The 23,555-nt window shown below is 49.1% G+C and overlaps 1 protein-coding gene across 1 annotated transcript in view; it reads right to left on the reverse strand.

Moving 5' to 3' along the window:
- The window catches only part of FARP2 (FERM, ARH/RhoGEF and pleckstrin domain protein 2), a 78,811-nt gene extending 61,337 nt beyond the window's left edge, over window positions 1-17,474 (reverse strand). Inside the window, exons 1-2 of the mRNA XM_054167097.1 lie at window positions 17,378-17,474; window positions 12,468-12,701 (exon numbers count right to left, since the gene is read on the reverse strand). Coding sequence (XP_054023072.1) covers window positions 12,468-12,671 — 204 coding nt within the window. The 5' untranslated portion in view covers window positions 12,672-12,701; window positions 17,378-17,474. The remainder of the gene's footprint in view (window positions 1-12,467; window positions 12,702-17,377) is intronic.
- Window positions 17,475-23,555: the final 6,081 nt, after the last annotated feature.

The following is a 23,555-nucleotide window of genomic DNA, read 5'->3' on the forward strand; positions in this document are numbered from 1 at the left end:
AGGTCCTGTCCAACCCAAGCCATTCTGTGATTCTATGATTCATGCCCACATTGATCAGATTTGAACAGGCCTTTCTGTGTGAGGTGTAAGGGTACCCCAGGCTGGCACACTGCTTGAGGAAGCCTGCCTGGAAGGAAACAGTTACAAATATTTAAAACCTAAGGCATTCATGAATGATTCTTGAAACAAATGAGGCATTTTTACAAGAAAGGCCAGAACTCTCCTTTGCTTTATGCAAAACTGAAATGGTACCAGGTGCCCTAACCTCACTCCCCACTGTACTTTGAACAGAGCTTTGACACCATGGCTATAGGTTAATAAATACCTACAGGCCAGACTAGACATGCCAATGGCTCTGCTAACTAACCCCCTGCCAGCAGTTCTCTTTTCTTGCACCTCTGGCTTTGGGCTAGCTGGCCATGGAGCATGCTGAGGAGCAGCAGTGCCTGTCTGCTATGATTTCAGCTGAAGTCCATGTCAGACAGAGTCTCTACAATGTCCTTGGTCCTTTTCTCCAACTAATATGGGGATTTTACCACTCCCAGTTTGTGCTCAGGCTCCACCAAGTGCTGTGCCCAAGGAGCCAGAGGTGACTAGAGAAGAGCTGCTCAGGTAACAAGTTCGAGGTCCTGCACCTGGGTCAGGGTAATCCCAAGCACAAATTCAGGCTGGGTGAGGCATGGCTCAAGAGCAGCCTTCAGGAGAAGGACTTGGGGGTGTCAGATGATGAAAAACTCAGCAGGCAACATGCACTGGCAGCCCAGAAGGCAGCTGTGTGCTGGGCTACATCTAAAGAGGTGTGACCAGCAGGACAACCTGTTCAGTGTCTCACCAGCAGATAGGGGCAATGGACTGAAGCTGGAAGAGGGGAGATTTAGACTGGAGATTAGGAAGAAATTCTTTACAGTGAGGGTGGTGAGACACTGGAACAGGTTGCTCAGGGAGGTCATGGATGCCCCCTCCCTGGAGGTGTTCAAGATCAGGCTGGATGAGGCCTTGAGCAACCTGGTCTAGTGGAAGGTGTCCCTGCCCATGGCAGCGGGGGTTGGAACCAGATGATCTTCAGGTCCCTTTCAACCTAAACCATTCTATGAATGTGTTTATGAGCATCAGCCCAGGTCTCAGGGTTGGAAAGAGGCCTGCAACTGAGCTCCTATCCTTTCTGATCACTTGGGAAACATCACCTCTGAAGGCTGGCCACAGCAGTGAGTAGGCATTAAGAGCTGTAATACCTCAGCTCCTGTTCCTCCACCAGGAGGCTGGGAAGAAACTATTTGTTCAGCAATGTTTTCAAGTCTGCTTTCACCATCACAAAAGCTCTCTAAAAATACAGAAGCTTGTATGCAAAACCAAGCACAGTGCTAGAGAAGTGTCAAAAAGGCATTAAACCTTCTGTGGCAAGTAGAAAGAGCTTACTGAAGAGCAAAATGCTCCAATTTTGAGAGCCTGACTTTTGTTTCCTCTCCACATTCTGTATCCATGGGTTTCAACCACACAGCTCAGGTTAAGGCAGCAGGCACATGCAGACATTGTTCAAAGACTTCCAGAAGTGGCTCTGGACTCACAGGACAGAATACTTGGCAGCTTACAGAACAGTAGGGGTTTTGAAGGAACCTCTGGAGATCATTGAGTCCAAAGTAGGGTAACCTAAAGCAGATCACACAGGAACATGTTCAGGTGGGCTCTGAAAATCTCCAGATATGGACACTCCACCACCTCTCTGGGCAGCCTGTTTCAGTGCTCTGCCACCCTCAAAGTGAAAAAAGTTGCTCCTCAAGTTCAGGTGGAACTTCTTCTGCTCAAGTTTATGCCCATTACCTCTTCTTCTGTCACTGGACACCACTGAGGAGAGTCTGGCCCTGTCTTCCTGACACCTACTCCTTGGATATTTGTAAGCACTAATGAGATCCCTCCCAGCCTCCTCTTCTCCAGGCTGAACAGCCTCAGCACTCTCATCCTTTTTACTCATTAATGACTGCTGCCAGGTAGAGGGGTCTTCCACCATCCACATCCAACACCACAATCTTGAGAAGTACATCTTTCCCAGAAAGCACCCTGACCACAGCACAGTTTTGTAAATATTCCATTGCTGCGACCTCCCTCTTGCACAAGTAGGCAACTGGCCCATGCCAGAAGTGCAGCTGCTTGAAAGGAGAAGCAGATGACACACAGGTATGCTTCTGCAACCCTGCTGATTTAAATGCACATTCCCTAGGCTGTGCTTCTCTGATTACTGCTGGGCACCAAGAGACACCATGTGTGATCCAGGCCCTTCGTGCAGCAGCGCTAACCTAACACTTCTCTGTGCTGCCTCTCGGCACACTGCTTCTCTGTAGCTGTCTTTAGAGGCCTGAGAGTTGATTTTTGGGGGTACTGGTGGGGTTTTTTTGTTGTTTGGTTGATTTTTCCACATATTCTACAGAAATATGTATCTGTGGACCCAACTTTGAATGTCCCCCCTACTCAGAGAAGGCTTCCAGAGAATTGTTCTTAAGTCATGAGGCCGTGCCTCAAATACTGGGCTCATGTTTGGGGCCCCCACTACAAGAGGGACATTGAGGTTCTGGAGTGATCCAGAGAAGGGCAATGAAGCTGGTGAAGGGAATGGGTCTGGTGAGGAACTGAGGGAACTGGGATTGTGTGTCACAGCCACACAAACCTTACATTCATATTCCAAGGCCTATGATAACCCCTGATCAGCATTTTACTAAATGGTGTCTGTGTTTCAAGTTCCAATATGGAGATAGAACAGATTCTTCAGACAGGAATATTCAGACTGTTTCTCCTTTGCTACAAGAGAACTCAGCCTTATTTTCACATAATCACACACCTAATACTGAGAGAACTGTAAAGCAGTAGGTTGTTTTTCCAATGCAATGTAAGCTCACATCGTCCCATGATAATTAACAAAAAAGCACACACACCCCCCAAATGTCTGTCAATAAAATGGCTGCATTTTTACTTTTCCCCACCCAATACCACATTCCTACATTGCATCAAAATAGTCCAGCCCCAAACACAAAATAACAGGTCTAAAACAAAAAAAATCAGCAGGAGAATCAACCAGTGCCCAAGCTGCAAAGCTTCACTTACTCTCTTTTTAAACCCTATGATAACTTCAGATTTCAAATGGTGAATTACTAACTTTCTCTTCTGAGGTCAGACAAAAATAAGTCCCAAGGCAGCTTATTTTCCCTATTTAGGAGAGTCAAAGCAGAGCAATGACAAACATCTGGCTATGATTCTTTCTGGAATTTTGACTATTTCTTCTCAGCCAGGGAAGGAAAACACTGAGCTGACTAACACAGCATCTCGATTCCTTCGGCACACTGCTTAATAGGATTCAGGAGCAGGCTGTCCTCCCACTTCCCACATATTTAAGCTGTTAATACTTTTACAGCCCAGAGCGGGCAAAAAAGCCTTTATGAAAGGAAGGTCTAAGCAGGGGAAGGGAGAGCAAGGGCCAGGCAGCTGGTGCCAGAGCCTGCCTGCGTTGGAGAGCCCGCAGCAGGCTGCCCTGCCCTGCCGCAGGAGCTAGCAAGGCACAGGGCTTTGCCAGGGCCCACAGGAAGGGCAGCCGCTCTGAAAAGCCATTTCACACGAGATGTTTTGCAGTGCCCACTGCACACTCTCCATTTGTAACAGACACACTTATCTTAGAACTGCTCAGGAACAGCATTTTAAGCTGCAGTACTCCTGCTTCAGCATTCCTGTTTCAGCCCCAGCAAAGTCCTCATGGGTACTAACACCCCTGTAAGGAGTTACTGATAAGCAGCGTTTCCAGCGTGCACAAGCTGAAAACAACTCTCTTCCAAACCACAGGAAGTCACAAGGCATATACAAGCTGTTGGATTGTTTCCTCCACTGCCTCAAAAACCTCCCGTGGGCCCAGCCCAGCTCCTGATTTGGCTCCCCACTGCAGCAAGTCTTGGCTGCGTGCTCCAATGGCCAGCTGTGAAAAAGGGACATCTGAAGAGGTGCCATGACAACTTTGCCAGGGCACAGGCCTGACCACTGCACAGAAAGCAGAATAGCTAAGCACAGTTACTTTACTCTCTATATATGGATGGACATAAAGCAGAGTAACTGAGCATAGCTATTCCACTCCAAACATATGGCTGCAAAGGAATTTTGTGCTTGTAACTGCGCAATTTGTAATTTCAATAAAGCAAGGAAGAGTCCTATATAGGTGGCCAGCAAAGACAGTATCACTATGGGACAAGGTAATAGGAGGGCACAGTCTCAAGCTGCACCAGGGGGGAGTTTAGGCTGGAGGTGAGGAGAAAGTTCTTCACAGAGAGAGTTGTTAGCCATTGGAATGTGCTGCCCAGGGAGGTGGTGGAGTCACCATCCCTGGAGGGGCTCAAGAGGGGACTGGATGTGGCACTTGGTGCCATGATTTAGTCATGAGGTCTGTGGTGACAGGTTGGACTCGATGATCTTTGAGGTCTCTTCCGACCTTATTGATTCTATGATTTCTAATTACCAAGTAGCTCTTTTCAACTTACTATGGAACAAAGCACTTAAATATTGTAGTAATATAGTAGTAAGTTTCACAGGGTACATCAGTAAGCTCCAAAATAGATAGGTATGAGCAGAGAGAGAATGATACCTCATAAGAAAATACTGGGGGGGAGGAGGAAGGAAAGTGCAATTAAACTTAAACATAAGGCAAAAATTATTCACTTTGAGGGTGACAGAGCCCTGGACCAGGCTGTTCATTTCAGCTTCACTTGAGTTGATCCTTGGGGTCCCTTCTAATCTGGCATTCTGTGATTCTGTTTTGGGGTCCCCTTTTCTGGAGAATTTCAAAACCCACCTGGACATTGCGTTCCTGTGTAACCTGATCTAGGTGACCCTGCTTTAGCAAGGGGGTTGATGATCCCCAGAGGCCTCTTCCCACCATCTTGTCATCCTGTGTAATCTTATTTGAGTAGCCTCATGAACGGCACTGGAGTGCAAATGTTTCCTTCCAAGGCCATCCACCAGGGTCAGAAGGAGAGGGACACGGCGTACAGCACCGCAGGCACGTGGAACGCTCTCCATCTTTCGTGTACTCAGTAACAGAGGGAGAAAAGGTGCAAGCACCTTCAAGAAACTGAGTCATGCACAGGGAACAACAGGCCTGGTGGAAATCCAGAAAAAATAAAAAGTCCCAACAGAAAGCATTTTGCTAAATCCTAGCTTCACACTGCAAGGCATGAGCCTGGCCCACGCAGGAAAACCTGAGGCCACGGTGAGGCCGCAGGACAAAACACAAATCCCAGTACTGTTAGCTAGTATTTTGGGCTGCATCAAGGGGATTGTGGCCAGCAGGGCAAGAGAGGTGATTCTAACCCTTTGCTTTGGTGAGACCCCACCTCAAATACTACATCCAGTTCTCGTGTCCACATCATAAGACAGACTCAGAGCTGCTGGAGCTAATCCAGATGAGGGCCACAAAGATGATCCAAGGGCTGGAGCACCTCTGCTATGCAGACAGGCTGAGGAAGATGTGGTTGTTCAGCCTAGAGAAGACTCCAGGGGGACCTTGGAGTTGCTTTCCAATGCCTGAAGGCAGCCTACAGGAAGGCTGTAGAGGGACTTTTCATAACAGTGTCTAGCAAGAGGACAAGGATGAATGGTTTGAAGCTGATGGAGAGTAGGTTTAGACTGGATCTGAGGAAGAAGTTCTTCAGTGGCGAGACTTTGGAACAGGTTGCCCAGGGAGGTTGTGGATGCCTCCTCCCTGGAGGTGTTCAAGGTTGGGTTGGATAAGGCCTTGAGCAACCAAGTCTAGTTCTGTGATGTCCCTGCCCATGGCAGAGAGGTTGGAGTACCTGACCTCTGAGGTCCCTTCCACCCTCAGCCATTCTGTGATTCTATGAAATCTAAGCTTTATGTTGGTTTGAACTTACCTAACTCATGCTGTGGATGTGTTTTAGTGAGAAGCAAGTTACTTCATTATTTCTAGCAAAAGGAAGTACACACTTCTGTGCTCAAAGCAACTCAACAACGAGCACCACAAAAGAAAAAACCATCTGGTCTGAGTGTTCTCACTGAGTAAAACAGGCAGGCAGAGCCAGCTGGTTTTGCTGAGCACTAAGAACCACACTCTGATTTTACAGTGGCTGTTGCAGCTCTACAGAATTCATTCCCCAGTAGGTGGAAAAAAAGAAACTCTCAACTATAGGATAAGGTAGGAGTATTTCTCTCTCCCTTATTTTATTTTCCATTCAAGTAGAAGGAGAAGAGGAAGCACAGGCAATTGAAGAGGAGCCAAGTTCCCCTCAAACTGAGTTTGGTAAACTTGAAGCCTAATAATCTAAACTTCTTTTTCAAGGGCACTTCCTCATAGCATAGAGCATAAATCACCTAAGAAAAGCAAGCCCACATATTTCCTACCTAAGGAACACCATAGAGACTAAATATTAAACATCACATTCTGGCAGCAATGCCATGAGATTCCTGTAAGGTTATGCAAAGAGAAAATGGGGTCAGAGAGGCAGACCTTCTGCTCTGCCTATCTACAGGCCACAGAATCACAGAAAAGAGCCTGGCACTTTCATCTTGGCACCCACCTCTCAAATTTTAGAGACATTGATAAGCTCCCCTCTCAGCCTTCTGTTCTCCACACTAAACAGCCCCAGCTCTCTCAGCCTTTCTCTGTAAGAGAGATGTTCAAGTCCCTTCATCATCCTCAGAGCTCTCTGTTGGACTTCCTCCAGTAGATCCTGGTCTCTCTTGAACTGGGGAACCAGAAACTGGACACAGTTTGCATTTTTTGAAATCATTACATGTGTCCAGCAGGTCTAGGTAGTTTCTCCTCCCCCCTTCCTCTGCCCTGGTGAGAGTGCAGTGTCCGGTCTGGGCATTTCCATTTCAACAATGTGGCGTTTGCTAACACTTAGCAAAGACTTAACTCTCCTGACCAGGCAAGATCTGGGGGAGGTGCTGCTATCTGTAACATCCTCTGCACCATCCCTGCAAAAGCACAAAGGATTGGGCAAGTGGCACTGCAATCAGAGCCTGTATGCCTCTAGGACAGCTGCTTAACGATGAATTTCTTTCATGCCTGTTTAAAATGAAGATCCATGGCAGCCCACACCACCCACTCAGCAAAGTGCCTGACTTCTCCCAATTCTTGCCCTCAATCCCCAAGTGAAATATTTCAAATTTCTATCACAAACAGCAGTCAGGAGTTACTGCTACCCCACCAAACAACTCAGGGGAAACAGGGTTACAGTTTGAGACCTCATCCCTGTTTGCTAGCATCCTCTGCCCCATCTAGACAAAACTGAAAGGTGAGGAAGGCAATGCTTTAGTAGGACTCTGGTGCTGCAGTTCACATAATCACAGACATTCATAAGATCCCCTCTTAACCTTCTCTTCTCCAGACTAAACAGCCCCAGGTCTCTCAGCCTTTCTTCACAGAAGATCTCAAATCATCCTCACAGCTCTCCATTGGACTTGCTCCAGTGCATTCCTGTGTCTCTCAAATGGGGGAGACCAAAACTGGACACAGAATTCCAGGTGGCCAGGGCAGAGTAGAGGGGGAGGAGAACCTCCATAGAGCTGCTGGACACACTTTTCTTGCTGCACCCCAAGATGCCATTGGCCTCCTTGGCCACAAGGGAACATTACATTGAGACTCTTGAACATGTGCAGAGAAGGGCAACGAGGCTGGGGAGAGGCCTTGAGCACAAGCCCTATGAGGAGAGGCTGAGGGAGCTGGGGTTGTTTAGCCTGGAGAAGAGGAGGCTCAGGGGTGACCTTATTGCTCTCTACAACTACCTGAAGGGAGGTTGTAGCCAGGTGGGGGTTGGTCTCTTCTCCCAAGCAATCACCACCAGAACAAGAGGACACAGTCTCAAGCTGTGCCAGGGGAAGTTCAGGCTCAAGGTGAGGAGAAAGTTCTTCACTGAGAGAGTTGTTAGCCATTGGAATGTGCTGCCCAGGGAGGTGGTGGAGTCACCATCCCTGGAGGTGTTCAAGAGGGGACTGGATGTGGCACTTGGTGCCATGGTTTAGTAGTCATGAAGTCTTGGGTGACAGGTTGGACTTGATGATCTTTGAGGTCCTTTCCAACCTTATTGATTCTATGATTACTGTGCCCTTGTGGCCAGGAGGGCCAATGGCATCTGGACCTTTGTGAGCTCAATGCTCTACAGATGAACAAATGATGACCCCTTCTCCTCACTGCTTATGACATCAGGCAAAAGTTTCTGAGTTGTTCAGTTCTGACTGACCTCCTAAAGAAGAACAGTACAATATTAAATGCAGCCTCAGTGAGCTAGCTGCCCAAATGGGGGTGTTTCTGTGGATGTCAAGACCAGAGAGTGCTTTCCAGGTAAAAAGAGACAATTAAGATAGTTCCTAATTATGGGAAACCTCTCTTCATGATGTGAAATAAGCAACAACATAGATATGGCATTTTGCCCTAATCAGGGGATGCAGCCAAACATCTTGCAGATGAATCAGGACCTTGAAAGCAGGGATAAGTAATCTATGTTTGAATGAATACTGAGGCCTTTCTCACAGATAACTGTTGCCACTGCCTTCTAATGCAGACGACAGCAAGCTGAGTGGCGTGGTTCATGACAAGGAAGGATGGGTGCCACACAGAGGGACCTGGACAGGCTGGAGGGGTGGGCTGAGGACAATCTCATGAGGTTCAATAAGGCAAAGTGCAAGGTCCTGCACCTAGGTGGGGCAATCCTCGATACCAACACAGGCTGGGACGTGATGAAATTGAGAGCAGCCTTGCAGAAAGGGACTTGGGGGTTCTGGTGGATGAGAAGCTGGACATGAGCCAGCAATGGGCACTTACAGCCCAGAAGGCCAATGGCATCCTGGGCTGCATCAAAAGAAGTGTGATCAAAAGAAGGTGATTCTGCCATTCTGCTCTGGTGAGATCCCACCTGGTGTGCTGTGTCCAGCTATGAGACACTGAACACAAGAGAGATGGACCTGCTAGAGAGGGCCACAAAGATGATCAGAGGGCTGGAGCACCTCTCCTGTGAAGACAGGCTGAAAGAATTTGGGCTGTTTAGCTTGGAGAAGAGAAGGCTCAGGGAGATTTCAGAGCTACATTTCATTATCTGAAGGATACCTACAGGAAGGCTGGGGAGGGACTGTTTAGAAGGGCTTGTGGTGATAGGATGAGGGGCAATAGATTGAAAGTGGAGCAGGGTAGATTTAGGTTGGACATTAGGAGGAAGTCCTTCACAGTGAGAGTGGTGAAATACTGGAACAGGTTGCCCAGGGCTGTGCTTAAGCCCCATCCCTGGAGACATTCAAGATTAGACTCAGTGTGGCCCTGGGCAGCCTGATCTAGTTGGAGGTGTCCCTGCTGTCTGCAGAGGGGCTGGACAAGATGACCTTTGAGGTCCCTTCCAACCCAGTGTGAATCTGTGAAACTACAAAGAGAGGGAGCCAGTGGTGTGATGCAGAAAAGGGTCAGGTAGTAGCAGCTGCAAGGCACAACAGCTGAACAGGTTGAGTCTTACTGCAACACGTGAAATAGGGCTGGTAAGGCTAAAGCAAACAAGAAAGTGATCACAGGAATGAAGGTGTGAGGTGTGGTGGTCCTGGATGGCAGGAGTTTCAGCTGTTCAGTTAAATAGTCCCACCCTAGAGACTGCACAGAGTGCCTGCAGGAGACAGCCCACTACAGGAAATGAAGGAGCCAGAGGTCAGTAGAAACTACCTCACTGGTCAGACAGCTGAGACTGGAGTATGACTCACAGTGGTCAAAAAAAATAGTGTCAGTGAGGCATTTATGGGGTTTACCATAAACATGCAGCTTGATGCTGACACACAAATATCCAAACCAGGTCTCAGCAGGCAAAGGCTGGTTTTACTTAGATCCAAGAAATAGTCAAGAGTTGAGACAATGTAAAGAAGGAGCCACAGCTGAGCATGCATTCATGCATTCAGTGTCAGACTGAAAATAAAGTGCTGCAGGGTAAGATGAGGGATTGAGGATGGAGCTAAGCTGGACCTGCAATGGAAGTCAGAGTGCAATGAAGATAACCAGAAGGGCATAGACCCAAGACTGTTCCAGCAGGTGAAGGGGAACCATGTCAAGACTGTTTCAAAAACCCAAGGTATTGTGAGAGTAGTGAGCTACACTGAGCAGGGAAAAGGACTGAGGGGATCCAAGGAGGGAGCTTGGAGAACATGGAGAGGCTACCACAGAGCTCCAGCACAGGACCACAAGGCTACCCAAGCATCACCAACATGAAGGCGAGAAGGCATTCTGAGGTTGTCAGCCAAGCATAGCCAAAGGACTTCCAGCAGTAGATCAAAGATACTGAAGCAGGCTTTGACTGCCAGACAGAGCCAGGGAAGAGTCAGAGAGGAGGATGAGGAGGGTAAGGTACTGAGTCAAAGGGAAGATTTGCATGAGAAAGACGGTTGGGACAAGTATGGCAAGAAGAAAAAGATCTCTGCTAATAGACAGGAGGCTTCTAGTCAATGAATCCCCACAGTAAAGCAGGAACTAGGAGTTACAAATTCTTTCTCCATTTTCACAGCTTCCAGGAAACATGCACTGATTTCCAAAACTCCAGGGGTGGGAGGGAGGAGGCTTGCTTGGGTTTCTCCACTTTGGGGGTCCTTTTTTAGACTCAAAACACAGAAGTGCTAATGTCTACACCAGCTTGGAAAGAAAAAATAAAATTAAAAATCACATCCCAAACAGAAGGTTGGTTTTTGTTTAAACATATTCTACCACAGCCCAAAAAACCAACCAACCAATCAACCAGGCTCTGGCATTCTGCAAGGAACGTGCCCCCTGGACAGTGATCTGCAAAAGACATCCCCACAGACATCTTTTTCCACTCTCTTTGAAAAACCTGTTCAAGCCTGTGCAACAAACTAAGGCCACAAATACTAGCCATAAAATCACAGAATCATGGAATGGATTAGGTTGGAAGGGACCTCAGAGATCATCTACTCCAACCACCCCATCATGGGCAGGGGCGCCTCTCAACTCAACCTGGTTTCTCAGTGCTCTCATCCAATCTGGATGAGGGAGAAGGCATCCACAACCTCCCTGGGCAACCTGTTCCAGAGTCTCACCACCTTCATACTGAAGAAACCTTCCCTCAGCTTCAAACCACTCCCCCTTGTCCTGTCGCTAGACACCCTTATGAGAAGTCCCTCTCCAGCCTTCCTCTAGGATCCTTTCAGGTGCTGGAAAGCAGCTCTAAGGTCCTCCCAGAGTCTTCTCTTCTCCATGCTGAACAATCCCAGTGCCCTCAAGCCTATCCTCATAGCAGAGGTGCTCCAGCCCTTGGATCATCTTTGTGGTCCTCCTCTGGACTTGTTCTAACAGTTCCATCTCCTTCTTACGGTGGGAAGAGGAGAACTGAATTCAGTATTTGAGGTGGGGGTCTCACAAGAGCAGGCCACACTCCTCAAGTCAATTTGATACTAATGTAGAATATGAGATGGCTGAGCATCTTAGAATCATAGAATCAATAAGGTTGGAAAAGACCTCAAAGATCATCAAGTCCAACCTGTCACCACAGACCTCATGACTACTAAACCATGGCTTCAAGTGCCACATCCAATCCCTTTTTGAACACCTCCAGGGATGGCGACTCCACCACCTCCCTGGGCAGCACATTCCAATGGCTATCAGCTCTCTCTGTGAAGAACTTTCTCCTCACCCCCAACCTAAACTTCCCCTGGTGCAGCCTGAGACTGTGTCCTCTTGTTCTGATGCTGATTGTCTGGGAGAAGAGACCAACCCCCTCCTGTCTACAACCTCCCTTCAGGTAGTTGTAGACAGCAATAAAGTGTCCCCAGAGCTTTTTCCAACAGATCTTTAGGCAAGTTAAAGCCTGAGCAAGGCTAATGCTGAAAATGGAACAAGAATCTGAAGAACAAACATTTCTGAGAAGAACCACTCCAATTTGAGCATGGGTTTTATTTCTCAAGGCAGATTTCCCCAACTGCTAATTAAGCAGATCTACTTTTAAACACAGCTTTACAGCAACACTGTCACCCCCCTGCTGCCTCCTTCCCACAGCGTGGCAGAAAGCAAAACCTTCCAAACAGGGGCAAGTGTACCTGTACAAACCACTGAAACAATTAACAAAAGGCAGTAACTAATGCAAAGCCCTCTTCTGCTGTCCCCACTGCCAAATCAACAAAGCTTCAAGTGGCTCAGGAAGCAAGACCAGTTTGGCATAAAGTCACCTGGTGTCCCCCCAAAGCAAGTAACAGTCAAATTTCCTTGACCAAGTGTGTGCTTGCATTAAAAGTCTGTTAAAAACACAAAACATCTGGCACACCTAAAAGACTTCAAACCCCAGAATCTGCTTCTCATTTAGCTGCTTGTAAGCAGGTAAAAGCCACCAGGAATCTTTACTCAGGGATCACCTCAAAGCATCCCAGCTCTGCACAGCAGGACATCCTGTGATCTTTACACCACCAGAGGTGAAGTGCACTTGAAACCAGCTGTAAACCTCTCTTACCTCGATCTCCAGAACCTCCACTGTGTTGTCCAACATCTTTATTTTGATGGGCAGGTCCCGCTCGTGCATTTTGGCAGGTGATGATGCCATTGCAGTAGAAAGGTTCTGTCCTGGCTCCAAGGTACTCACTCCTGTAGTCTTCTGGACACCCAAACGAGAGCCAGGAGTCTGCAAGACTCTGTAGGTCCCTTCTATCTCTCCCATCTTCCACCAACAAGCAGAGGATAAAGAAACCTGGAAGAAAACAGAGGATTACAGCCTGAAAGATGGCTTTCCACCAATATCCTGTATGAAAACACCACCCACTGAAGCACAATCACACACATGCTCTTCATACCATCATCAAAATTAATAATAAAGTTAATGAAACTCTGGTCAAAAATCCAGCTGCTGGGGAAAAAAAAAAATAAGTGGCAAACGTCCCCCAAACTGTTCCAAAACGTGGTTAGGAAACAGGACACTCAATTCATAGAATCAGAGAATGGTGAGGGTTGGAAAGGATGTCTAGAGATCATTGAGTCAAACCCCCCCTGCCAGAGCAGGATCACCCAGGGCAGGCCACACAGGAACACATCCAGGCAGATCTTGAAATTCTCCAGAGAAGGAGACCCCACCACCTCTCTGGGCAGCCTGCTTCAGGGCTCCAGCATCCACACAGCAAAAAACAAATTTCTCATGTTGAGGTGGAACTTCCTGTGTTCCAGTTTGTCTCCACTGCCCCTTGTCCTGTCACAGGACACCACTGAGAAGAGACTGCCCTCTTCTTCTTGACACCCACCCTTCAGATATTTATAAACGTCTGCAAGATCCCCTCCCAGCCTGCTCTTCCCCAGGCTAAGCAGCCCCAGGTGTCTCAGCCTTTCCTCATCAGACAGATCATCCAGCCCCTTCACAGAATCACCAAGCTTGGAAGAGACCTCAAAGATCATCAAGTCCAACCTGTCACCACGGACCTCATGACCAGACCATGGCACCAAGTGCCATGTCCAGTCCCCTCTTGAACACCTCCAGGGATGGTGACTCCACCACCTCCCTGGGCAGCCCACTCCAATGGCGAACGACTCGCTCAGTGAAGAACTTTCTCCTCACCTCCAGCCTAAACTTCCCCTGGCACAGCTTGAGACTGTGTCCTCTCCCTCCAGTTCTTTCCCTGTCATTTCAAGCCCTCTGCCCATCTTACACACTGACATGTCAATTCTTAGCTAATTTTTCTGCAAATGTAGCTCCCTAAATCAGAGCTTACACTGACAGCACAAGAAAAGCCACCTGGGGCAGGCAGTGGAAGGTAAGGCAGGACTCTGCCACTGGCTTTGCTGCCACATGAGACTGCACCCCGAGATAACAGCAACAACTAACTCTCTTCACGCCCCAGAACGATGACTCAATCAAAACCATAACTGCTCCAACCCATGCTGGCAGCTCAGAGCCTTCATAATGCAGATTTCTACTGCAGATAACAGTCCTTCAACTTATTAGCAAACCTGTGCTGGATCCAGATTAAGTCAGTGGGCAAAAATCTCAATTACAGACATCTACACTGGTTCACGTAGGCTGACTCCTACACCACAGCCCTCACATTCATGGTTTAGTGGCAGTTGTTTGCAGAGCAAATGTTCAATTTGACATGGAGAAAAAAAGCCCTGTGTGCCTCTCCCCAGCTTTCCCGTGCCACAAAAGCAGTGGCAGGATTTGCAGGTGGACTGCAGCAGGCTACAGTGGCAGGGACTGCAGGAGGTAACAAAGTAAGCAGCAAAAATCCCCCCAACTACTCCAAAACACTAGACAAGGTTGCCTAAGGCCTCATCCAACCTTGCCTTGAACACCTCCAGGGAGGGGGCATCCACGGCTTCCCTAGGCAACCAATTCCTCACTCTACAGAATTTCTTCCTATCTCCAGTCTAAATCTCCCCTCTTCCAGCTTCAATCCATTCCCTCTCATCCTGTCACTACAAGCTCCTGTAAAATGTCCCTTCCCAGCTCTCCTGTAGCCTCCATCAGGCTGAATGGCTGGAAGGCTGCTCTAAAGCTTCCTTGGAGCCTTCTCTCCTCCAGGCTGAACAGCCTCAACTCTCTCAGCCTGTCCCCATAGCAGAGGTGCTCGGAGCATTTTCATGGCCCCCTCTGGGCCCACTCTAGCAGTTTGATGTCCCTCTTATGCTGGGGGCATTCAGATTTCAAAGGTCTAAGGAAGACCTGGGCAGAAAACACAATGTGCTCCCCTGGAAAAGCAGTGCCCTGCCCACTGTGTGGCAGCTGTGAGCATCTCCCCACACCCTATCCTGTTCCCTGCCCATGCATGCTACTAACACCATCACAACTGTTACAAACGTCCAAACAGCCTGACCTGCTCCAACTGCCTCCAGAAACTCAAGTGTGAGGAGTATTAACGAGCCAAGCACTATTTCCAGTTTCACCACCAGTTATAGTTACAGATCAATTCACATGCAAGCTGACTGCACAGAGCATTTCTTACAAAAACTGCTGTGCCATGGTTCAGGAAGGATCCAAGTCCAGGGAGCTGACTAAATGAAAGGCAGAGTGAAGCCCGAAACAAGCTGCAAGTACCAGGAAGAAAGAGAGGCTCCCAACAGCACTGAGAGCCTCCCACCCCAGGAGAGCCAGAAGACAAAGGTTCACAGATTTCATCAGGTAGGAAAGGACCCTTCAAAGGCCATCTTGTCCAACTCCCCTGCAGCCAGCTGGGACACCTCCAGATAGCTCAGGCTGCCCAGGGCCACATCAAGTTTGATTCACAGATTGCATCAAGTTGGAAGAGACCATCAAAGGTCATCTTGCCTAACCTCCCTGCAGTCAGCAGGGACACCTCCAACTTAGCTTGAATGTCCACAAGGACAGGGCCTCCACTACATCCCCAGACAGCCTGTTCCAGTATTTCACCACTCTCACTGTGAAGAACTTCCTCCCAATGTCCAACTTAAATCCACCCTGCTCCAGTTTCAAACCACTGCCCTTCATCCTACCACCACAAGCCCTTCTAAACAGTCCCTCCCCAGTCTTCCTTCTTCAGAAGGTCCCCTTCTGATCTTGAAATGTAGCTGTAAGGGTCCCCTGGAGCCTTCTCTTCTCCAGATCTCATCTGCCAGCTCACCAATTTGAAATAAAAGGTCACATTACTGTGATATTAGAGTCACAGAATCGTTTAGGTCGGAAAAGATCTTTATGACCATCAAGTCCAACCATAAACCTAACACTGCCAAGTCCACCACTAAACCACATTCTGTAATAGCAGTTCTAAGAGAAGGGGGGAAAAAACCCCACACATCTTCCTTGCATTGACTCACACTAGAGATCTTTGCACTGAGTGCTCACCATGATAATTTACTATCAAAACTAAATCAGGTCCCTGAGGCACACTGACGGATGACTGCCACTCTCAGCCCCAAATTACAGATTCATGGAACAGTTTGGGTTGGAAGGGACCTTAAAGATCATCTAGTTCCAAACCCTCTGCCATGGGCAGGAGACACTTTCCACTAGACCAGGCTGTTAAATGAAGGAGCAGATGGAATAAAACGTAGGCATTTTAGGTAGCTACATACTTTTTTTGTTGCCTTTTTGAAATACCTTCAAAGTCTCAATGACTTTTATTTTCCACTTGAATAGAATAAACTTATTTTTCAGAAGCAAGACAGCATTTTTCAGCTAGCAGCAAATCTGGACGGCAGCCTGTCTAAGACACCAAAGGCTTTCAAAGGAACTGCTCCAAGCACAGTGCCTTTAGTCAGTGACAGCCACTACCACATGCTTCCCCTTGCCTCTGCAGAAGCCTGGTTTAAAGCAATGCCAGTTTCCCAGCTCTCCAGTGCAGGCAAGATGATCCCTGCCTCCCAGAAAAATGGATCTGCACACGGTGGAGTCCAAAAGAAGCAGCAAGGAAGTGCTTTCAGTGGGAGCTCTCAAATCAGCTCCCTTCAGTCCACCGGGCACAAACTTTCGTCGCCTAGCCTTTCGAGAAAGCAACAGCTAACATTGTTACACCAAGGTGGCACCAAAGCATGCACCAGGAATCCAACAACGGGGAGGAGCGCCCCAGTCACTCCAGAAGAGCCACCTCTCCCTGGAGTCCACACTCCCGTTACAAACAGTCCCTGTCACAGCCACCGAGGGGTCGCAGCTGTCCCCCGCAGCGCTGCATGGCTGCAGCCGGCAGCACCATGTGCCAGAGGCCACAGGCTCGCCTGGAAGAACGATGGGCAGGGAGGGAGGGGAAGGAGACGAGTTGGCCCTGCCAGAGGAGTGGGGCTTCAAGCACACTTCTGCAAGAGACCACGGGCAGTCAGCGGGGCGGGGCAGCGCTCACGGCCCCCTCACACCCCGAGCCCTGCGCCCGACGAGCCCGGAGAGTCCCTGGCCGGGAGGCCGATACGGAGAAGGGCCGGGCGCAGGTGCTCCAAGACTTCTGGTCACAGGGGAAGCGGCGGAGCCGCCTAGGCCAAGCCCCGCGCCGCACACCCGGGAAGGCGCTCCCGAGCCCCCCCGCCAGCCAGAGCCCCTCGTCCTCGGGGCTAGAGGAGCGCGGACCGCGGACGCCGCGGCGGCGCGGCCGGGGCCGGGCCGGGCTCTCTCCCCAGCGGGGCTCCCACGCGAAAGCCTCCGCCCGGAGCTGCAGCTCACGACAGCGCCCGTCGCGGCCACGGAGTGGACCGCACCGAGCCCAGCCCAGCCAAGCCGGGTCGAGCCCAGCCAAGCCAAGCCGTGCAAAACGGAGCCCAGCCGAGCCGGGCCAAACGGAGCCGCCAGCCTGGGGCGCGCTCGCCGGCAACCTCGTTCCAGGGCCCACCCGGGGGGCTGCTCCACCTCAGCTCCCGTCCCGCCAGCCCGCCCCGCGGAGCGGCTGTCAGCCGGTCCGTGCCGCCGCGCAGGACGCCTCGGAGGACGCCGCTCCTCACCTCACCTCAGCGCCGAGGGCCAGGCCGGGGCCGTGCCGCCGCCGTCCCGCCGCAGAGACCCGGCCCCGCACAGCCCGCCCGCACTGGCCCGGCGCCGGCCCCGCCCCGCGCCGCCATTGGCCGACCGGGCTCGGGGGTTCCGGTGACGCCGGCTCGTCTCGCCGTGACCCTGTGCCGCCAGCAGCGGGCTGGGGTCCGGCGGGAGGGTGGGGATGTGGGGCGGGCCGGAGCGCGGCAGGTCGGAGGCTCGCCGGCTCGCCGCTGCCCTGCTCTGACTGCCATCGTTCTCCCCTCGTTCCCTCGGGGAAAGTTTTCCCTGGAGGAGAAACTTCGCCGTGGGTGCGGGGCTCCCAGGGGAATCCAGGCCCCTGCCCACGGAGCAGGACACCCAAGGGTGAGACCCAGCCTTCTTCCACCGTCTCGTCCACCCTGCTGTGCGCTCCTCTTCCGTGCAACAGCCTAAAGCACTCTTTAGGATTATTTAAAAGAAAAAATTAAACATCTAACTCCCAAAGTGTATTTTGCTAGCATGAGGAAGGCACTGGATGTTGGAAGCTTTGAAAGAATGTTTATGCCACGTCCTTTCCTGCTGGTTATAAGCCCAAACTGATGGAACAGAATCATTGAATCATTAAGGTTGCAAAAGACTTCCAAAATCATCAGGTCCAGCTGTTGACCCAGCACAATCATGCCCACTAAAACGTGTCCTCGTCTGCCACGTGTAGAGAGGTTTATTTAACACCCCCATGGGTAGTGACTCCACCAACTGCCTGGGCAGCTTGTTCCAATGCCTGACCACTCTTGCAGCAAACATTTTTTTCCTAAATATCTGATCTAAACACGGTGCAACTTCAGGCCATTTTTTGGCTACAGTTGCAGGAGCAGGTCATAAAGCTGGTGAAGGGTCTGGAGAACAGATGTGGTGAGGGAACTGGGGCTGTCTAGTCTGAAGAAAAGGAGGCTGAGGGGAGACCTCATTGCTCTCTACAACTACCTGAAAGGAGGTTGGAGTCAGGTGGGGGTCAGTCTCTTCTCCCTAGTATCAGATGATAGGACAAGAAGAAATGGTCTGAAATTGTGCCAGGGGAGGTTTACGTTGAGATTTAGGAACAATTAATTTCCTGCAAGAGTGGTCAGGCATTGGAACAGGCTGCCCAGGGAGGTGGTAGAGTCACCATCCCTGGAGGTGCCCAAGAAATGTGTGGACATGGCACTTGAGGACATGGTTTAATAGCTATGGAGATGTTGGGTCAGTGGTTGGACTGGATGATCTTAGAGGGCTTTTCCAACTGAAACAATTCTGTGATTTACTCTTGTCCTATCCATTGTTACTAGGACGAAGAGACCACCACATCCTCCTCACTCACCAGCCAGTAGGCTGGTGCTTCAGTAACACAGGCAAGAACCAAATGCTGTGGAAGTTCAGCACAGCCTGGCTGAATTGACCTTTGCACCTTCTGGATTCTACCAGATGATCAGCAGCAGATGCAAGGCTGACTGAGAACAAACACCGCAGTCACCCACACAGGGCCCATGTCTTATCAGTCTGCTCCTCAAGACAAGAAGCAATGGAACTGAAAGAAATTATGATCAGAGGTCTGGAGCACCTCTCCAATGGGGACAGGCTGGGAGAGTTTGGGCTATTCAGCGTGGAGAAGAGAAGGCTACAGGGAGACCATAGAGCAACCTTCCAGTACCTGAAGGGGGCTACAGGAGAGCTGGGGAGGGATTTCTCACAGGAGCTTGTACTGGTAGGATGAGGGGCTGAGGTGGGTGTTTCACTCTCCTGCTTTGCCTACTGTTTGCACTGCATTTCCATAGGCAATGAAAATGGAGTGCTCCATTTTATTTGCAGCTGAAGCACTAATACCATTTCACATCCTTTAAAGCGCAGGCACTTCAGAGTCATCTTCATTTCAATCCCTTGCTTTAAAGCATCTAAAAAGAGCACAACAATTTTCTCATGAAAAACAAAACCCAAAAAACAACCAGCAGCTGTGGCTAAGATGGAGAACAAATCTGATCTGATCTCTTTAAAAGCAACATACAACAACAGAGGAAGCCCTAATTACAGAGACGATCTCTGAGGTCACTTCCAACTTAAGGGAATTATAGAATCATAGAATGGCTGAACTCCCAGGAAGACAAACTTTCTGACCATCCAAGGCAGCATGTCTGAATCATTTACAAGAGGAGGAAGTTCAGAGAACAAAGCTAGAAGAATGCCATTACACCTGAAAGGCACCTGCTGCTGTTGGGAGGACACAGTGTCAGGACAAAGTACAATTTTATCCTTGTGAGATAAAAAGTGCTAATGAGGTGTAACTCATTCACCCTAGGAGTACTGTAGATAATCTACACCACATTCTCCTTTTGGCCTGAGTGGGACAATTAGAATTACCCTTTTACTACACTGTGATGTCATCTCTTCCTTTAATCACCCTCTGGATGTGGGTGGAGGAAGTCCTTCAAAGCAGACTTCATATCCAACCAAGAAAAAGAGCAGCTGGAAAAGCTCCTTCCTGTTCAAATCCCTCATCTGCAGACTGAAGCATGATACTTGCTGCTAATTTTGTTAGCACATAAGAAGAAATGAGCTTAAGTTGAGGAAATGGCCTCAAATTATGCCAGGAGAAGTTTAAGTTGGATATTAGGAAAAATTTCTGACTTGAAGAGGGGTAAGGAATTGGAAGAGGCTGCCCAGGGGGGTGGTGGAGTCATCATCCCTGGAGGTGTTTAAGAAATGTGTGGAAATGGCACTTTGGGACATGGTTTAATGGCTATGGTAGTGTTAGGTTGATGGTTGGACTCAGTGACATTAGAGAGCTTTTACAAGGAAACAATTCTGTGATTCTATGAAGTACTCTGCAGATTGCAGTGGTTTGTACAGCAGAAGCAGACAGGAGACCAATTGTCTTGTCTCACCAGCCTCTTCTCTGGATTGCCTTCCATACTGACTCAGACATCTCAGTAGAGTCTGGACTACAGCATCATTCCTTGGCCTGTCTCATCAGTGATAAACAAATTCTCAACAGCTCAGAACTGCATCAGACCACTTCTCAAGTAGAGAAACCAAGCACATTCCAGTGATTACTCTCAGGTGGTGTTGTGTACTCACAGCTCACTCATGCCAAATTGAACAGGAATTGCTGGATAATCAGAGATTTGGTCTGCATGATTAGGACAAACCATGAATAACAAACACATCCAGAGGAGGGCCAGGAAGATGATCAGAGGGCTGGAGCACCTCTCCTGTGGGGACAGGCTGGGAGAGTTGCGGTTGTTCAACCTGGAGAAGAGAAGGCTTGAGAGCTTAGAGCAGATTTCCAGTACCTGAAGGAGGCTACATGTGAGCTGGGGAGGGACTTTTTACAAGGGCTTGTAGTGACAGGATGAGAGCTGGAAAAGGGGAGATTTAGACTGGAGATCAGGAAAAAATTCATAACAGTGTTGAAACACTGGAAGAGGTTCCCCAGGGATGTTGTAGATGTCCCCTCCCTGGAGATATTCAAGGCCAGGTTGGGTGACGCCTTGAGCAACCTGGTTGGGTGGGAGGTGTCCCTGCCCAGGGCAGGGGGCTTGGAACTAGATGATCTTTGAAATCCTTTCCAACCCAAAGCATTCTATGAATCTGTGATTTTTCACAAGCTCTTCTGTACAGACTGTACCTAGCATTTACATTGCCCTTTAAAAAGTGCAAAGTCCACTGGCCTCAGACTATGACCCAGAATTAAACCATCAACATTAACCAGTTCTTTGGAACAGGCCTGGACACTGACATACAGGAAAACTTTCTGCTAGTCTGCTAACAGAAGAAATGAGTGGATGCAATCCCTTTTTTGCAATCACCTACTTTGACTTTCATAATGGTATGGGTGTTTTAAATGAGCTCTCACGGGGAAAGTGGCAATTACAGCAAACAAATGAAGCGGAGCAGATGTTCGTACCTGCGCGCGCACACACGCACGCAGACACTTGCTCTGCAACTCCTTTCAGCCTCATTAGTGCACTTGTCTAAACACGTTTCTCCAACCCAGGAAGTTCAGTCTGTAGCCAGCAGCGGTTCTGAAGCAACAATACAGAAAATCAAGGGTATACACAGGCTTCTGCAAGCTGCAGAAGAAATATGGCTGCTGAACCACAACGGCGAAACAAACGTCCGGGCGAAAACTGCCAACCGTGCCACCGATTTCCTTACTCGAGAGGTAAAGAGAGCAAGCGGAGCCCAGTCGCATATTGCCCCCGCGTGGTCACTGCACCCCATTGCAGAAGAGCAGAACTGCCCCCCAGTTTCCCTCAAATGGCTTTAAACGGAACCCTAAGATTTTTGCTGTACGTTAGCTCTCGGGCTGTAACAGCCTGTGCCCCAGCGCTCAGGGTCTTTAGCAATGATGTGGATGAAGGGATCAAGACACCCTCAGTAAGCAGATGACACTAAATTGGGCTGGAGTGTTGATCTGCTGGAGGGCAGGAATGCTCTGCAGAAGGATCTGGACAGGCTGGATTGATGCACTTAGGTCATTTGTATGAGGTTTAACAAAGCCAAGTGCTGGGTCCTGCACTTCGGCCACAACAACCCTATGAATGCTCCAGGCTTGGGGCAGAATGTCTGGAAACTGCTCATCCTAAAATGACCTCAGGATCTTGATTGGTAGCTGCCTGGACCTGAGCCAGCATGTGCTCAGGTGGCCAAGAAGGCCACCAGCATCCTGGTCTGGATTAGCAGTGGTGTGACCAGCAGGATGAAGGCACTGATTGTCCCCCTGTACTCAGAACTGGGGAGGCCATACCTTGTGTACGGGGTTCAGTTTTGGGCCCCTCACTCTAAGGACATTAAGATGCTGGAGCAGGTCCAGAGAAGAGCAAAAAAGCCAGTGCAGGGTCTGGAGGTCTGGTGAAGAGCAGCTGAGGGAGCCAGGCTGGATGAGGCCGTGATCAGCCTGGCTTAATGGGAGGTGTCCTGGCCCATGGCAAGGAGGCTGGAACTAGATGATGTTTAAGGTCTCTTCCAACTCAAACCATTATGTGATTCTATGATAAAGAAGACCAGACAGGGTATTTTTTTCTTTTTGTTCTGAAAGAAGCATCCATCTCCAGAAGCAGGCCACCACAGATAGCCATGGCAGTTATCACACTGCCAGTTAAACCTGGCTTGAGCTTTTCAGTAACGCCGTCCTGCTTTAAGTTACCTTCAAAATGAGGTGACCCAACTGTAGACTGCTAGCAAAAGAGTGAACTGTTAGATTCCTCATTGTGTGCCCAAAATCAGGAAAATTATTTCTGCCAGGAAGGAGAGTTGGCAGCTCCCCATGGCTGCTGAAAGGCAGAAAGTGAGCAGAGCCCTGGGCTGCATACAGCTGGTGGGCAGGTGTGCTGCTGTCCTGCAGTGCTCTTCTGAGTTTCAAAGCAAAGCAGGCAGCCTGAAACTCTTTGCTGGTCATGAAAAGAAGATGAAACAATTTTCTCACTCTAGGGACAAATTTCCCAAAGTCAGCAAGCCAAACCCCTCACTGAAACCACACTGGAAAGGCGAAGCACGTGTTCTCTTCAGGACAAACAAGCTCTGAGCTTGCAGCAAGCACCGCCACAGAAACAGCTTGACCTAGGTTTTAAGGCTCTCCCTTATGGAAAGGCTTCTGAAAAGTAAAACTTAATCAAAAACATGAAAACAAGAGAGGAATTGCAAATTACAAGGAATAGGAGTGGGCATGTTCTGAACAAAGCCTTTTACTGTCAGTGCCTTTCCCTTTTTTTAATAAATATGCTGTTGAAGCAGCCTGGTGGCTGTTTTAATGAGCATTTTGCATTAGCTCTTAGGGTGTGTTTATTTACTCACTCTATAGAATAAGCTGAGCTATCTTCACTTAACTTGGGAGCTCTTCTGTTTCCTGCATGGGAATTTTTCCCATGAATTTTTGGCTTCTGCTTATAAAAAGAGGTGATTCCTTCTCTTTTTCCCATCATCCTCAATTTGTTTCTTAATAAAAACCAGGTGAGCCAGCTTGAGGCATTTTGAGCATAATACCTCAACACAGCAAAGCTGCTAATGGCCAGCATGCCCTTGTAACTTAGCTATCTCTGACCTTTTCACAGAATGGCAGAGGCTGGAAGGGACCTCCAGAGATCAAGTCCAACCCTCCTGCCAGAGCAGGATCACCTAGAGTAGGTCACACAGTAA

The sequence above is a fragment of the Dryobates pubescens genome, chromosome 13, assembly GCF_014839835.1.
Source record: "Dryobates pubescens isolate bDryPub1 chromosome 13, bDryPub1.pri, whole genome shotgun sequence".
NCBI lineage: Eukaryota > Metazoa > Chordata > Aves > Piciformes > Picidae > Dryobates > Dryobates pubescens.